The sequence below is a fragment of the Hyperolius riggenbachi genome, chromosome 11, assembly GCF_040937935.1.
Source record: "Hyperolius riggenbachi isolate aHypRig1 chromosome 11, aHypRig1.pri, whole genome shotgun sequence".
Taxonomy (NCBI): Eukaryota; Metazoa; Chordata; class Amphibia; order Anura; family Hyperoliidae; genus Hyperolius; species Hyperolius riggenbachi.
Window position 1 is genome coordinate 139,833,247 of NC_090656.1, and position 15,942 is coordinate 139,849,188.

The 15,942-nt window shown below is 42.5% G+C and overlaps 1 protein-coding gene across 2 annotated transcripts in view; it reads left to right on the forward strand.

Moving 5' to 3' along the window:
* The window catches only part of ATL3 (atlastin GTPase 3), an 80,837-nt gene that overhangs the window by 43,819 nt on the left and 21,076 nt on the right, over positions 1 to 15,942 (forward strand). For both annotated transcript variants that reach the window (XM_068260092.1, XM_068260091.1), the window contains exons 9-11: positions 4,548 to 4,675; positions 10,745 to 10,801; positions 10,883 to 10,954. In XM_068260092.1, coding sequence (XP_068116193.1) covers positions 4,548 to 4,675; positions 10,745 to 10,801; positions 10,883 to 10,954 — 257 coding nt within the window. The remainder of the gene's footprint in view (positions 1 to 4,547; positions 4,676 to 10,744; positions 10,802 to 10,882; positions 10,955 to 15,942) is intronic.

The following is a 15,942-nucleotide window of genomic DNA, read 5'->3' on the forward strand; positions in this document are numbered from 1 at the left end:
GGGTCATAGCCCGACTTTGTTGGAAGTCGTCTGTCTTAAAGGCATACCCATGAGAGGTGCTCGGAGTCCCTTTAAACTCCACCCTATCATAACAGCTGTAACATAGAAATGTTTTTCTTTAAAGGTTATTATTTTGTAAATTATCTTTTAGAGCAGAGAGGAAGTTCTGAGTTCAAGTCCGCTTGCAGTGACAAGACAATATACTCTGTACAGCGCTGCGGAAGATGTCAGCGCTATATAAAAAAATAATTTTTTAAAAAGGCTGCATTTTACAAGTCCACAAAATTATAAAGTTTTCAAATATAATTTCACACTTAAGTGTGCCACTGTCCACCTCCGAAAAATTGCTGCCTGTCCATGTCCCCATCTCCATGCTTTCTCGTTCACACTCCTTTGGCTGGGACTGTTCTGTCAAAATAACCTCAACTCCTAAAACTCACTGCCTGGGGTAATTCTGGACTCTGCACTCTCATTTGGACCACATATTAATGGTGGCCATACACTTATAGATTTGCAGCAGATTCAACCATCAGATTTCTGTCAGATGCCTGTCAAGTCGAATCTGATAGGAATCTGATGTGTGCCACACACCAGGAACAGATTTCCAATAGATTTCAGAATTAAATCTATTGGAAATCGATCTAAATGCATTATTGGACCATCCGATCCAATGCAACTCTATGGGCCATAGATTTTCCATACTGTCAGATAGATCAAATCGATCAATTTTCGATCGATTCCATGGACTCAATCGATGGCTGAAATCGACCAGTGTATGGGCCCCTCAACACATGAACTACAACCTGCTACTTCCATCTCTAAAACCTTTCCAGAATTTGCCCCTTCCTTTCTCAGGAGGCTACTAAAATGTTTGTATATGCTGTAATCATATCCCATCTTGACTGCTGTAACACCCTACTCTGCAGTCTACCAGACTAGCATCTCTCCACTCCCTGCTGAACTCAGCTGCCTGCCTCATCCACCTCTCCTGCTTATCTGATGCAGCCCCTCTGTCAATCTTTCCATTAGTTACTTATTACCCAAATTATCTAGTTTAAACTCCTCACCCTGTCATACAAAGCTCTTCAAAAGCTGTCGCCTTCTTACATTTCCTTATTATTCTCCAGATACCATTCTACCCGAAACCTTTGCTCGTCCCAGGAGACCCTCTTGTCCTCTAGCTTAGTCACCTCTTCTCACTCCCACCTCCAGGATTTCACATAAGCATCACCTCTCCTTTGGAATGCTCTTCCACAGCCAGTCCTTCCTGCTCCAAGCCTAGAAATCTTCATATATTCTCTCAGAATTGTTGCACATCCCAGATTATTGGAGCTGAGCCGTGCATAGGATCCATAAAGATTGAGAGGACTTGTGGAAGCCAGTGGACCCTGTAGTGGAGCGCAAGGATTTGTTTGGTTTTTGGAATATCTTATTTCAAAATGAAGCTTGTCACAGGAGCCCTAGTGGTCAGACCGCAAATTGCCTTCCAATCGGTCTCCGCACACAGACCATGCAAGCTTTGATCGCGATCTTTGCGCAGAAACAGACAGAAATTTGGGCAGCAGCCCGACCAGAAGGGAGCCTGTGAGGTGCGGTAATTACAACTTACACACTATCTCAGGCTATCTGCCACCACCACTGGTATGGGCCAGTGGACCCGACTGACTGACTAGTCCTGCAAATAAAAACGGTTAAACACACTTTATTCTGTCTGGCTAGTAACAGTAGCGTCTCTTCAGAAGTCTGGTTCAGTTTGTGCGGCTGAGAAGCAGGGTAGCAGAACACTGAATGACTTTGATAAAGTCTTTATTCACGGGCAATATAAATAATTAATATATACAGACAATCATTAAAATCAACAATTATTGAGACAATAGCGCAGTTTTAAAAATAAAAGAAAGGGAGAAAAAATACTTAGTTTCATGGAAAGATGTCCTTTTGTGGGAAGAATCATAAAGTCCTTGGTAAAGTCTTTTGTTTCAGTTCAAAGTTCAGAGTTCAGACCAGGTGGATGCCAGCATATCCTCAAGCTGGCACAGATGTGATCAAGATGGTGTTTCAGGGTGGAGGGCACTGAGTTTGGCTCCTCTGCCATTCTTATGCCCCTGATCCAGTAGGAGGGAGTGAGGGCGGGAGCCACACACCCCCTTAGAAGATGAGATGAGTACTCCCCTTGTCCTGGGGACCAGAAATCCTATCTAACCATATATGGGCTCTAGCTCACAGAACCGTACAGGTCAGGTCAGATTTACTAACATTTTCAGGTCTGTCTCGACTTACACCAGTCTGATACCAAACATGAGGGGTGGGACCCCTGTGGTATCATCAGGGCACTTTCGAACGGCCTAACTGGCAGTCTTTACCTCAGAATGTTCTGAAACATTCTCAGAACCAGCGCCAGACAGGGCCCTACATGCTCTGTTAGTTTGGAGTGTCTGCCAGCCTGGCAATACAGAAAATGTGACACATATAGCAGTTTATGGAATATGATATACATCTGGGATTTACAGCAGGTCATTCCTAGGTGACTGCTCTTTTGAAGCTTGCAGCAGCAAGCTATGTGTCAGCTCCCCTGCTGGGAGGGTAGCCAGAATGTCTGACTTCTTCTCAACTAAATTGGTTCTGCCATCCTGCTTATCAACTACATCTGATGGATGGGCCATCAGCACAGCTTGAAGCCAGGGACACTCTGCAGCAGGCTCTTGCCTTTTGGTGGAAGGAGGGAAATGACTGTCTTTATTAAAAAAAAGAAAAACCAGGGATGTCAGTTTCTGACTACTGCAATGGCTGCACAAATTTAGCCAGAGAGCGATCAGAAATTGGACTGTGCGGATCCTTCCAATTCGGCCGCGTTTCTAGCGGCTGTTCCGTGACAAAGCTGGCTTATCCAAATGTGCTTTAGCAATACCTCAAGCGGCTCTGTTTGTGCTGTGGGCGGAGAAAAGACTTCCTCTGCATACAGCATCTCCTTGTGCAAAGTGCGCCGAATGGTTGAACGATGCACAGTGACTCCATCTGCAGCAAGATGGTGTTGTAGGTCTTTGGTGCTGGTCTGTGGGTTGACTCTGACTGTTTTCACAATACGTTGCTTCTGGTTATCCAAAATTTTTCTTGGTCTGCCACTTCGAGCCTTAATTTGAACTGCGCCTGTAGTCTTCCATTTCCCCAATATGTTCCTAACTGTGGAAAGAGACAGCTGAAATCTCTGAGACAGCTTTCTGTATCCTTCCCCTAAACCATGATGGTGAACAATCTTTGTCTTCAGGTCATTTGATAGTTGTTTTGAGACCCCCATGTTGCTACTCTTCAGAGAAAAATTAAGAGGAGGGAAACTTACAATTGACCCCCTTAAATACGCGTTCTCATAATTGGATTCACCTGTGTCTGTAGGTCAGGGGTCACTGAGCTTACCAAGCCAATTTGAGTTCCAATAATTAGTTCTAAAGTTTTTGGAATCGATAAAATGACAAGTGCCCAAATTTATGCACCTGCCTAATTTTATTTAAACAATTATTGCGCACTTTCTGTAACTCCAATAAACTTCATTTCACTTCTCAAATATCACTGTGCGTGTCCCCTATATGATATATTTAAAGGGAACCTAAACTGAGAGGGATATGGATATTTCCTTTTAAACCATACCAGTTGCCTGGCAGTCTTGCTGGTCTCTTTCACTGCAGTAGTGGTTGAATCACAGACCTGAAACAAGCATGCAGCTAATCCAGTCTGACTCCAGTCAGAGCACCTGATCTGCATGCTTGTTCAGGGGCTGTGGCTTAAAGTATTAGAGACACAGGATCAGCAGGGGAGTAAGGCAACTGGTATTATTTTAAAAGGAAAAATCCATATCCTTCTCAGTTTAGGTTCCCTTTAACTGACATTTTTTACCGTAACAACCAACAATTTATACAGGAAAATCATAACGATTAACAAGGTTGCCCAAACTTGCGCATCCCACTGTAATTGTTTTGTTCTATGTACAGCGCTATGCAAGATGTTGGCCCATATAAAGAAAACATAATAGATTATTTACGAACTGCGCACGCGTAGAATACTCCCAGCTACAGAAGCATGGTCTAGGAGGCACAGGGCTGCGTGTGGGACTCTGAGAGGCACAGGGCCATAACTAACTGATCTTTTACAGCAGTGATGGCTAACCCTGGCACGCCAGCTGTGGTGGAACTACAAGTCCCATGAGGCATTGCAATGCTCTGACAGCTCTAAGCATAACTCGGGGAGGCAGAGTCATGATGGGATTTGTAGTTTTGTCACAGCTGGAGTGCCAAGGTTAGCCATCACCGTTTTAGAGGGTCAGCTGCACACTGGAGATGATGAGGAGAACGCCAAGGGACCAGATAGACTGCAGGGGCTGGAAGAAGCCCCAGGTAAGTACAACTCCACTTTTTAGATAAGACAGGTTGTCATATGAGCTAGTGAGTGGTTTACTTTGTCATATAAACAATATACCTTGTTTATGCTTTCATTGGCTTGGGAAAGTAACCTAATATTATTGTCCTAACTTGCGGTTGTATATTTCTCTGCAACAGACATTGCTCCAGAGTTTACAGAGCAACTTGATGCTTTCGTGCCACTTGTCCTGGACCCTAGCAGTCTTATGGAGAAGGAAATAAATGGTGCAAAGGTGACTTGCCGAGGCCTTCTTGAATATTTTAAGGTATATACTTCTAAATTACCTATTTTTTTATTAACTTACTTTTTAAAGTGTAGGAGTCATATTTTATAGCTTCTTTTTATGTGCTATGGTAAAGCAGATGAAAAACAGGGAATCGAACAGAACTGTCAATGTGTTCAGAGTTGGACTCTGGAAAATATAAAAGTTTTATACATACCTGGGGCTTCCTCCAGCCCCATACGCACGGATCGCTCCCACGCCGCCGTCCTCAGTCTTCTCCCTCTTCGGTACTGGGTCCCGTAACTTCAGCCAGTCATGGCCAGTCTGCGCAAAAGCCTCCGGAGAGATATGTAGAGGGCGCACTTCTTTTGCTCAGACTGGCCGCGACTATACTATCTACCTATACCTATATACTGGGTACCACATACAGTACTGCACCAGTATCTGTTCATACATAGCACCAGTATATGATTTTTTTTTTTTTTAATTTGATGTGCGTTGGAAGAGGGGTTGTCTTATACGGCGAGTATATCCCAAACTCTATATTTTGACTGGAAAAGTTGGTGGGTCGTCTTATACGGCCAGTCATCTTTTACGCTGGAATATACGGTAGTAGTAATCCTTAAACTGTTTCCCTTCCCGTTCTTGCACCTCTGACTCTGTGGAAATCCTTGGCAGGTTTTGGTGCGCCATATCAATTGTTATGTATATAGCGCTTGGGGGGGGGGGGCCACTTGTAAAACTTTCACCGGGGCCCATAGCTCCTTAACTACGCCACTGTGTGACTCCTAAATATGTTGCTGCTCATTGTAATGTATCTTACTGGCAAGTGGTTGGAATGAGAAATGTGCGCAAGGTGAGACAAAGGTAAATAAGATTTAATTTCTATGCCTTTTTGGTCACCCAGCTGCTTCAATACAGTTAGGTACGTTGAAACTGATAAGCATTTCTTGCTTGATGTAACAAAGACTTTTCTTTCAACCACTACCAATTATGAGGAACATTTTTTGTGCTTGTGACTGCTTACAATAACCAGCAGAATTTGTCATGTGGTGGTTCCTGATCTCCTTTGGTAAAGTAGTTCTTTCTTTTTATAATTACTGTTGTCTTTTATAATATGCCAAAATATTTATATACAGTGCATGTTAAATGTGCAGTACAACCAATGACACAGGAGGAGAATCAAGTTTATAATAGAAAGTACAACAGCAATTATAACATTTTATCCAATTGGTATAGGTGCCCGGAAACCCTTCATAGGATACTTACTGAGGTTTCTCCAGATTGTTTGAGATGTGGGAAAGCCATTGGGACCCAACTTCATATTTGGTGGGAGAGCTAGTAGGTCTATCCCTTGTCACTGTTGACACTGGTTTCAGATGTCATAATCACCTTTACAATAATATTCTGAGTAGGAAACCTGAGATTGCGCTTCTTTCCATGATACCAGGCTCCTACGCCAAAATGAAGAATTCTCTTTTGGGGCACTCCCTCTCAGCGGTTAAAACATCTATCGTCAGACTGTGGAGGTCCTCTGCCCCTCCCTTTTTGACCCTTTCGGTTGAGTCCCTTGATGAGATCATGCACATGGAGGAAGAAAATGCTTAAGATAACCATAAAATAGAGGGCTTAAATACAATGTGGGCCATCTGGATTGACTTGAGGGATTCAAACATGTATAAAAGTTTGATTGTATGACTGTGCCTTAAGGTGCCCATACACTCGTCAGATTAGCAGCAGATTGATAAGAAATCCATCTAATGATCTATCTGATGTGTTTTTTGAACATTTTTTACTAGGATAGAATTCCAATAGATTTCAGTTTTAAATCTATTGAAATTCGATCTGATGGCATTTTTTTGCCATCAGATTTCCATTAGGGCCAATGCAAAATGATAAGCAATCTCATCAGATCGACCTAGATTTTCCACCCTGCCAGTTCGATGGAAATCCATCGAAATCGGCCGTCGATCGGTCGATTGGCCAACCGATTTGCAATCGATCGATTTTTGATCGATCGGTCGGCCAAAAAATCAGCTGAGTGTATGGGCCCCTTTAATTCCCCCCAAAATATCCTGTTGGAACATAGATTACTACAGGTATATTATGGTATCTGTTGTCAACATGTATCCCATTTTTGCAGTGTATCCCTTAACATGCCTACTTTATCATTACTTGCTAATTTACTACCTTAGCCTGCATGAAAAGTTATCTTCATTACCTCCACCCACATTAATCTAGTTATGCAGTTTTTTCCCATTAACCAGAGCATTAAATTGGTAAAGGGTGGATATTACGAGTATGGTTTATGTAAATTTTGTTTTTCACTTCTATTTTTGTAACATTATGCAATCTAGTTTCTATCTCTGATTCAGATGTTTTGTAGTTCATCTAGTTTTTCTAGTTAATTTTGGAGTTGTATTCTTATCTATAAGCTACAGCTGGATATGTATGCTCTGTTTCTGTTTTCTGTTTCTGTCTTTAATAAAAATGGATTTAGCAATAAAAGGACGTAAGAGTATAATATAGGTAGTGGAAATAGAACTGTGATTACTTATGGTGGCCATACATGGTACAATTTTTCATTTTTTTTGATTAGATAATTTAGTTTGATTATTCCGTTAGATCGACTATAAAGATTTTTCCATCATGTCCGATCAGATTTTTTTCGAAAAACGGGATAATCGTTCGAATTTCTTGATCGAAAAAAAAAGTATTTTCTACTTTTCATTCGATTCGATCATTTAGATAAAAAAAACTGGAACATTGAACGTTTTTATTGTATCATGTATGGGCACCATTAGTGATACTTAAAATGATACTGTAATTCAAAAATCACTAAGAACCCCAATTATTTAACCTTAGGGCCTCTTTCCACTACACACAAATTCTAGATGCAGAAAAACTGTCTCCAATGAATGCCTGTGGGCCTGTTTCCACTAATCGCGATTTTTCTGATGCAGAAAAATTATGGATGGCATGTTGCAGATTTCTGCATCGGATCCTGAATGCAGAAAAACTGACTCCAATGAATGCCTATGGACCTGTTTCCACTAACATTTTCATTGTATGGGAAACCGGGCATGATGCAGAAATCTGCAAATTGCGCTTAGTGGAAACGGGCCCATAGAGATTCATTGGAGTCAGTTTTTCTGCATCCAGAATCCGCATGTAGTGGGAACAGACCAATCGCCACATCCAGAAATCTGGATGCAGAAAAAACTGAAGCAGAACTTACCCCGATCTAGTGGAAATAGCCTCTTATATGAAAGCTGGCCACCTTCGTGCAGGAATAGCACTTCTAAGAGTTCTGTGGTAGTGGTGTTCATTAGTATGCCATTCACAGGACTGAATGGATAAGACTATGGTATGCGTGTAGGCGTGGACCTGTATTGTCATATGTTAATTTCTGTGTGGACACCATCACTGTCAACAAAATAATTTACAGTTTACCCAAATCGTAAACTATGGATAACAAAAGAATGCAAGGAACTCCTAAAGAATAGGAACTCCTAAAGAATAGGAACAAAGCTTTTAAAATACAGGACAAAGAAGCATGTTTTTCAGCCAGAGCAAGTCTGAAAAAGGCATATGAAATGCAAAACTTAAGTACAAACAAAGGATTGAGGGCCCTTTTCCACCTGCAATCGCTAGCGTTCACGCTGAACGCTAGCGATTGCTGAATCGCAAAACCGGCGATTCCCCCGACGTTTGCGGCCGCGATTTTGCTATGCTATGCACTGCATAGCAAAATCGCGGCAATTATCGCTCCGCCGCGCGTTCGCGTTCCCGACAAAAGCGAATCGCGGTAGTGGAAATGACCTACCGCGATTCCTATGTTAAAAAGCAAACCGTAGCGATTGTAAAATCGCTAGCGGTTTGCGGTTTTGCGATTCAGCCAGCGCAAACGCGCTGGTGGAAAAGGGCCCTGAGGAACACTTTGAAAATGACCCAAACCCAAAGAGGATGTGGCAAAGCATTCAACTACTCACAGATTACAAAAAGAATGGAACTCAACATACACTGGACAATAACAACCCCAGCCTAGCAGAGGAACTTAGCAACTTCTTTGCTAGATTTGAAAAAGACAACAATTGGCCTCCAGTCAACTTTGGGCCCACTACAGACTCACAGCCTTTAATCCTTCACATACATGAAGTGCAGCAAGCACCCACAAATATCAACACCAGGAAAGCTGCAGGTCCTGATGGTGTGCAAGGACGTGTGCTCCAGGCCTGTGCTGGTCAACTAGCAAAAGTTTTTACACAAATATTCAACTTCTCTCTGTTCTTGGGTGTAGTCCCCCTCATGCCTTAAATCTACAACCATTGTGCCAGTTCCAAAAAATCCTAGGAAAACCTGTCTTAATGATTACCGACCAGTTGCTCTAACCCCTGTCATTGCCAAGTGCTTTGAACGACTGGTAGCCACACACATCAAGGCCTCCATTCCAGCAAATTTAGATCAACACCAGTTTGCTTACCGAACAAATAGATCGACTGAGGACGCCATCTGTGTAGCTCTCCATGCTGCCCTCTCACACCTAGAAAAACCCAACTTCTATGTTAGGATGCTCTTTGTTGACTACAGCTCAGCATTTAACACCATCGTACCTAGCCAGCTGACCAACAAACTCCATGCACTAGGCCTTGCTCCCTCCATATGTACTTGGTTATTGGACTTCCTTACTAATAGCCCTCAAACTGTCAGACTAGGAAATCCGACATCCTCCACCCTTACCCTGAGCACTGGCGTGTCACAGGGCTGTGTATTAAGCCCTCTCCTCTATGCACTTTTCACCCATGACTGCCAGCCTATCAATACCTCAAGCATAATTAAGTTTGCAGATGATACGGCTGTCATTGGGCTTATATCCAACAATGAGGAAGCTGCTAACAGAGAAAAAGTTAGGAACCTGACTGCATGGTGCAACATTAACAACCTGTTATTAAATACAAAGAAGACCAAATAAATTATTCTGGACTTTAGGACCACCAAAAAGACCACTCACCTACCACTAATGATCAATGCAGAGGCTGTGGAGAGAGTTTCCAGCTTCACATATTTGGAGTCACCATCGCAGAGAACCTGTCCTGGGCTGACAATGCTTTAGCTCTAACTGGCAAAGCACAACAACGTCTCTACTTTTTGAGGAAACTAAGGAGTGCTAACCTCCCACAGAAGCTGCTGGTTAATTTCTACAGATGCACTATAGAAAGCGTTCTGACCAATTGCATGATGGCCTGGTACAACAGCTGCACCAAGGCTACTAGAGAAGCCCTGCAGCGAGTTGGTAAAACAGCAGAAGCCATTATCGGCACTGAGCTACCATCACTGGAACTTTTGTATAATACTCGCAGCGTGAGAAGGGCCAAAAAAAAAATCAATCAGCACACACTCAAACAGACTGAAAAACAGCTTTTTCCCATCTGCCATAAACTTGATGAACTCTGAATCCTCTCTGAAATAATTAACACTGTGTGCAAATTGTTAAAATATCTGTAATACCTGGCATACTTGTATAATTTCTTCTCTTCCTACCCTTGTTACTATCACTATGTTCCCTATATGCACCGTGGGGTTGTCATGAAAAGTAATTTCGAGGTTAGCACTTTATAAATACTAAATAATAATAAAGCTGTACCTGGCTCTATGTAGATGTCACAGCATATGGACTCCAGCCCCTAGAAGTAACACTTGTGTCTGGAGATACTAGGCCTCGGAGTTGGCTTGTCCCCATATGTTGATAGTTATTATTACTACAATAAGGGGGGCCAGATGTAAGTTGGCCTGTTGTCTTGTGACTTTACTAAAGGTGAGGATTATCACTTTGAGAGAAAGGAGGATGGAAAGGTGAGTGAAGAAGTGAACTTTGAGGGGTTGCTAATTGATTTAAAAGTAGGAGCAAGCCTAGTGGGACTAAAGGGCTCATTCCACAGAATGAGCTGAGATTACAAGATTGTACTACAGTCCACAGGAAAGAAATTGTGCTGCTTTACTCATTTTGAGCATTCGTTGATATCTTGCTGAATTAGCAATTGTGTTGATTCATTTTAATGTCACATAGATTATCACATGACTACAAAACATTTTTTAAAATCTTTTATGCAGGCTTACATAAAAATATACCAGGGTGAAGATTTGCCACATCCCAAATCAATGCTGCAGGTATGACTTGTTTTACTTCTCACATAACTCCCGTGTTTGACATCCTACTGTGTGCCGTAATGTCTTTCTATATTTTCTCAGGCAACTGCTGAGGCCAACAACCTGGCAGCTGTGGCCTCTGCTAAAGACTTGTACAACAGCAGCATGGAAAAAGTAAGTACATACGTTTTTAGTTGTGCTATTACCTCTGTAGCTTCACATTGGGGTTGATTCATTAATCTGTGCTGCTTCAGCGGAGCAGCTTAATGTGAGGAGCGTGAGTTGTGAGCACGCTACGCGAGGTAGTAGCATTAATGAATCAATCCTATTCTTTGTTAGTGTTGTTATACCTACCTTGTATTGTACCAGATTGTTGTCTCTTCCAAACCCTTCTTAAATAAATTGAGTTATTGAAGGTTACTTTTGTGTTGGGTTTGTCTGATACTCTTCCATCAGAACATCACATTGAACCAGAATTTAAAGCACATATGATTTAGCATGGCTTATGTAAAGCTTTACATGCATATTTTATTTTTAATAATAGATATCCTGACTTATAAGGTGTTTTTTTTTTTTTTTTTTTTTTTTTTTTATTATGTCATAGTCTCCTCTAATTTCTAGAACTCCTCATATTTATTTATTGACCCTTAATTGCATGGAAACATTACTTATAACTGATATATACTTATATAATTATATCACATATATATATATATATATATATATATATATATATATATATATATATATATATATATATATATATATATATATATATATATATATATATATATATATATATATATATATATATATATATATATATATATATATAGTCCTTGTCTCATACAACAGGTATGTGTTGTTCCCAGTACCTCAATCCACATTAATTGCATAACAGACGGCACGTTTAGATAAAATCAAGATGGATAAGGCACCTGGCTCAGCTGGCATCCGCCCCTGAGTAGTAAAACAGCATGGACAGGCATACTATCACAGGAGAAAAATCGCACATATATAAGTAGATAACTACTCTACTTACATATGTATTGTACTGTCCATGTTTTGATTTGTGAATTTTATATAGGAAATAAAGTGAATTCTGTTTCAGGAATTTGCCATCTTAACCACTTCCCCTCTGCCGGGACGAGTAACTACGTCCCTGCAAAATGCCACAACTCTGTGCAGGGACGTAGCTACTACGTCCCCCACCGTTTGCTCCCCCCGTGCTCGATACCGCCGCTCATTACCGCCGATCGTTGCCGCTAGATCAATGAATGGGAAAGCAGTTCCCATTCATTGATCTAATTCCCCGTGTGAATCACCGCAGCCGTCTATTCAGACTGCTCTGCCATTCACAAATCCCAGCCACGCAGTCCTTCCGTTTCCGTGCCAATAGTGTGGAGACTGAATACACCACTGAGGACATCTTGTGGCCAAATTGTAAAATTACACCCTACACCCCCTTTTTTTTTTTTTTACAGTAAATAATCCCTAGTTACCTTTTTTTTCCTATTTAAATTAACCCCTGTCCTCCCACACTCCCCCATAGCTGGGAAACTTTTTTTTTTCAAAAAAATAAATTACAAAATACATAAATCGTTACCTTAGGGACTGAACTTTGTTAATGTGTACGTCAATAGGGTATATTACTATAACTTTATAAATTATGGGCTTGCAATCAGGGATGGACGCAAAACTGAAAAAATGCACCTTTATTTGCAAATGAAATATTGGAGCCATACATTGTACTAGAGAAAAACATTGCAATAACCGGGGCAAATAAAATGTCAGTTTTAATTCTGGTAGCATGTATTATTTTAAAACTATAATAACCGCAAAGTGAGAAATAATGAATTTTTTTTCAAATTTTTTTCTTTACTGATGAAACATTTTTAGAATAAAATAATTCTTAGCAAAAAGTACCCTCCAAAGAAAGGCTAATTGGTGGCAAAAAAAACCCCCAATATATAGATTGTTTCGTTATGATATGTAGTAATAAAGTTATAGGTGAATTTAATGGAAGGAGCGCTGACAGGTGAAAATTGCTCTGGTTTTTTAAGGGGAAAAACCCTTCGAGGTGAAGTGGTTAAAGGGACTCTGAGCACCTCTCATGGGCATGCCTTTAAGACTCCGACCAGTACTGCAAAGTACTTAAAGGAGTTATTAGGGATTTTTAAGTAAAATAAGTGCTACTTACCCGGGGCTTCGCCCAGCCCCAAGCTCCCAGCATGTCCCTCGCCGCAGCTCCGCCGTCAGCTGTTCGCCGCCGCTGCTTCCTGGTCCCCGGCGATGTCAGGCCGACCTGGCGGTTGGCCTGTACTGCGCCTGCGCGAGCGGCACTGTCAATCACCAACACCACGTGGATTGGAGCGTACTGTGAAGCTGCAGAACTACTGCGCAGTCGGCCTGACATCGCCGGGGACCGGGAGGCAGCTGATGGCGGAGCTGCAGCGAGGGACATGCTGGGAGCTTGAGGCTGGATGAAGCCCCGGGTAAGTAGCACTTATTTTACTTAAAAATCCCTGATAACTCCTTTTAAAGATGCATACCTTTCTGTAGCTTGTGCTCTCCTCTTTTATTGCATGCCTGAATCGCCGTTCTACACCAAATAGTTTTCGTTCAACTTCAATGTAAAAATCGTGGCTGCCATCTTGGCTATGTTATAACTTCCAGGTCACCCCTGTCTTCTCTGTTAGAGAAGTCCATCACTGAATGAAGCAGGAAGAGGAAGTGACACACATGGCCATTGCAAGAGGCTCCTCCAGTGGGGTCATAGTACGACTTTGTTGGAAGTCGTCTGGCTTAAAGGCATGCCCATGAGAGGTGCTCGGATGTCCCTTTAAAGCGGAACTGAAACCTGTTAAAAAAAAAATAGTTTTTCTTACCTGGGGCTTCTGCCAGCCTCCTGCAGCTGACCTGCACCCTCGCCGTCCTGAACCGATCTTCCCTTCCCCAGCCGCGGCTCACTTTTTTTCGTATTGGAAGCCGAGTTGTAAGTCGACCTCCACTGTGCCCTGGCCACATGTATCCTAGTACGCGTTCCTGTAGCTAGGAGCACCCGACTGCGCAGTACGCGTCTGGTTCTGGGAGCTTGAACAAGGGCGCAGTGCACTCGAACTGTGCGAACTGAAAGTAAGCCGCGGTGTTGAACCAGAGCATCGGTGAGTGGCTGCGTGGGCACAGGTCGACTGCAGGGGGCTTGCGGAAGCCCCAAGTAAGTAAAACTCTTATTTTCTTAACAGGTTTCAGTTCTGCTTTAAGTCCCACTCTGACTTAAGCCAATACTGATGTAATTTCCTCCCTTACTTTTTTTTTCCTCCTAGAAAGTACACAGTTGTAGCTAGCTTGCTTTGTAAACACGTGAGCACAGCATAGATCAGATTTCAGCAGCTCACTGAACTGCCCTCAGCCAATCAGTGAGGAGCAGAAATGTGGGGAGGGGTGATAAGTTTCTTTCTCCTCGAACCAATAGAGCCAGGCTGACTAAGATAAGATTTATTATTATTACAGCAGAAACATTTCAAAATAGTTTGGCGTGCCTGAAATGCAGGGTAAGGTTGCAGGTTGCACAGAGCAGTGGGTAAATGATTTTGTGGCTGATAATCCCTCTTTGAAGGAGTTCAGTTATTGATAGGCCACTTTTTCTTATTTTCTACAATTCTCTTTGAAGCGGTTCAGTTTCCTATGATTGGCGTACAGTTGATGTATTTCCCTTCTTTTAGAAACTACATACCATATTTGCTGCCATATAAGACGCACTTTTTGTTCCCAAAAAATGGGGAGAAAAGTCTGTTAGTCTTATATGGCAAAGGCAGGGAACGCCCGCTAAAAGGCCCGCCGCTATCGGGGATTCCCTGCCCGTGTCCCCGCTGTGCCTGCCCCCCCCCCCTTCCCGCGTGCCTCTTCTCCCTCCACCCTTGTGTCTCCTGCCGACCACCCGTGCTTACCATGCCACATGATGACGCGTCATTTGATGACACGTAATTAGAAGCCCAGCACTAGAGGAAGCCGCACTGAGAAGACGATCTCCGCGGGCATGGTGAATGAGGTAAGCCGGCTGCCACTGCTTGTATGGGGGAGGGGGGGAGGCTCACGGGGGAGAGGGAGGGGAGACAGGCACAGTGGGGACACATGGGGGAGAATGGGGTGAAACAGGAGGACACATGGGGGAGACATGGGGACAAGGGAGTACAACATTTGGAGGAGTACATGTAGAAGACGCTCTTGAAATATGGACGCACCAGGTTTAATTTATTTCTTTTTCCCCCCAAACCTAGGTGCAGCTTATATGGCTGACAATACGGTACCTGTCCCCCACACAACATTATTTGTGTGTAAATTGTTTCAAGGTATTCTATGTGATAGTATACAAGACTTTATAGCACAAAATTAATCTCACTTCAGCTCAACATGGGTTTGCTAAAGACAGGTCTTGTCTCACCAGCATGTTTAGCTTTTGGGAAGTAGTGAATGCAAATGTAGATCTTGGGAAAGCAATAATAAATGTAGTATACTTGGACTTTGCAAAGACTTTTGACATTCTTCTCCACAATAGCCTGTTGCAGAAGCTGAGGATACAGGGACTTGAAGAAAATGTGTATGTGGATAGAGAACTGGTTAAGGGACAGAAGGCTAAGAGTGGTTGTAAACAGGTCTTATTCAAAATGGGAAACTGTTAGCAGTGAGGTCCAACAAGGGTCCAATCCTTTTCAAGTTATTTATTAATGATCTAAATGAATCATGAATTAATGAAAAAAAGACGGTGATCTGATTAACATGTATAAATACATCCCAGTGTTTCCCTAGAATTTTTTTTCAGCTGGGTGGCAGGAAATTGTAGCTGAACAGCGAAGCATGTCATCTGGGCACATGCATAAGCTTGGCAGGTGAGGTATTTGTCACTGGGCTTGTACAAAGGACATGATGTGCATTTGGAGGAAAAGGGATTTTGCCATCTAATAAGGGGTTCTTTACAGTAAGGTACAGTGACTCGATTTTGGGGCAGCGTGGGTTTGGGGGGGCCAAAAGAGTGGGCAAATGGTAGGAGACGGGCATGGGATATTATATTACACTAGTTACAAAGCCTGCCCGCAGTGTAACGTAAATCCGCAACTCTGCTCAGTTGTTGACTAGTGCGCATGAGCGGTCCCTGCCACGCG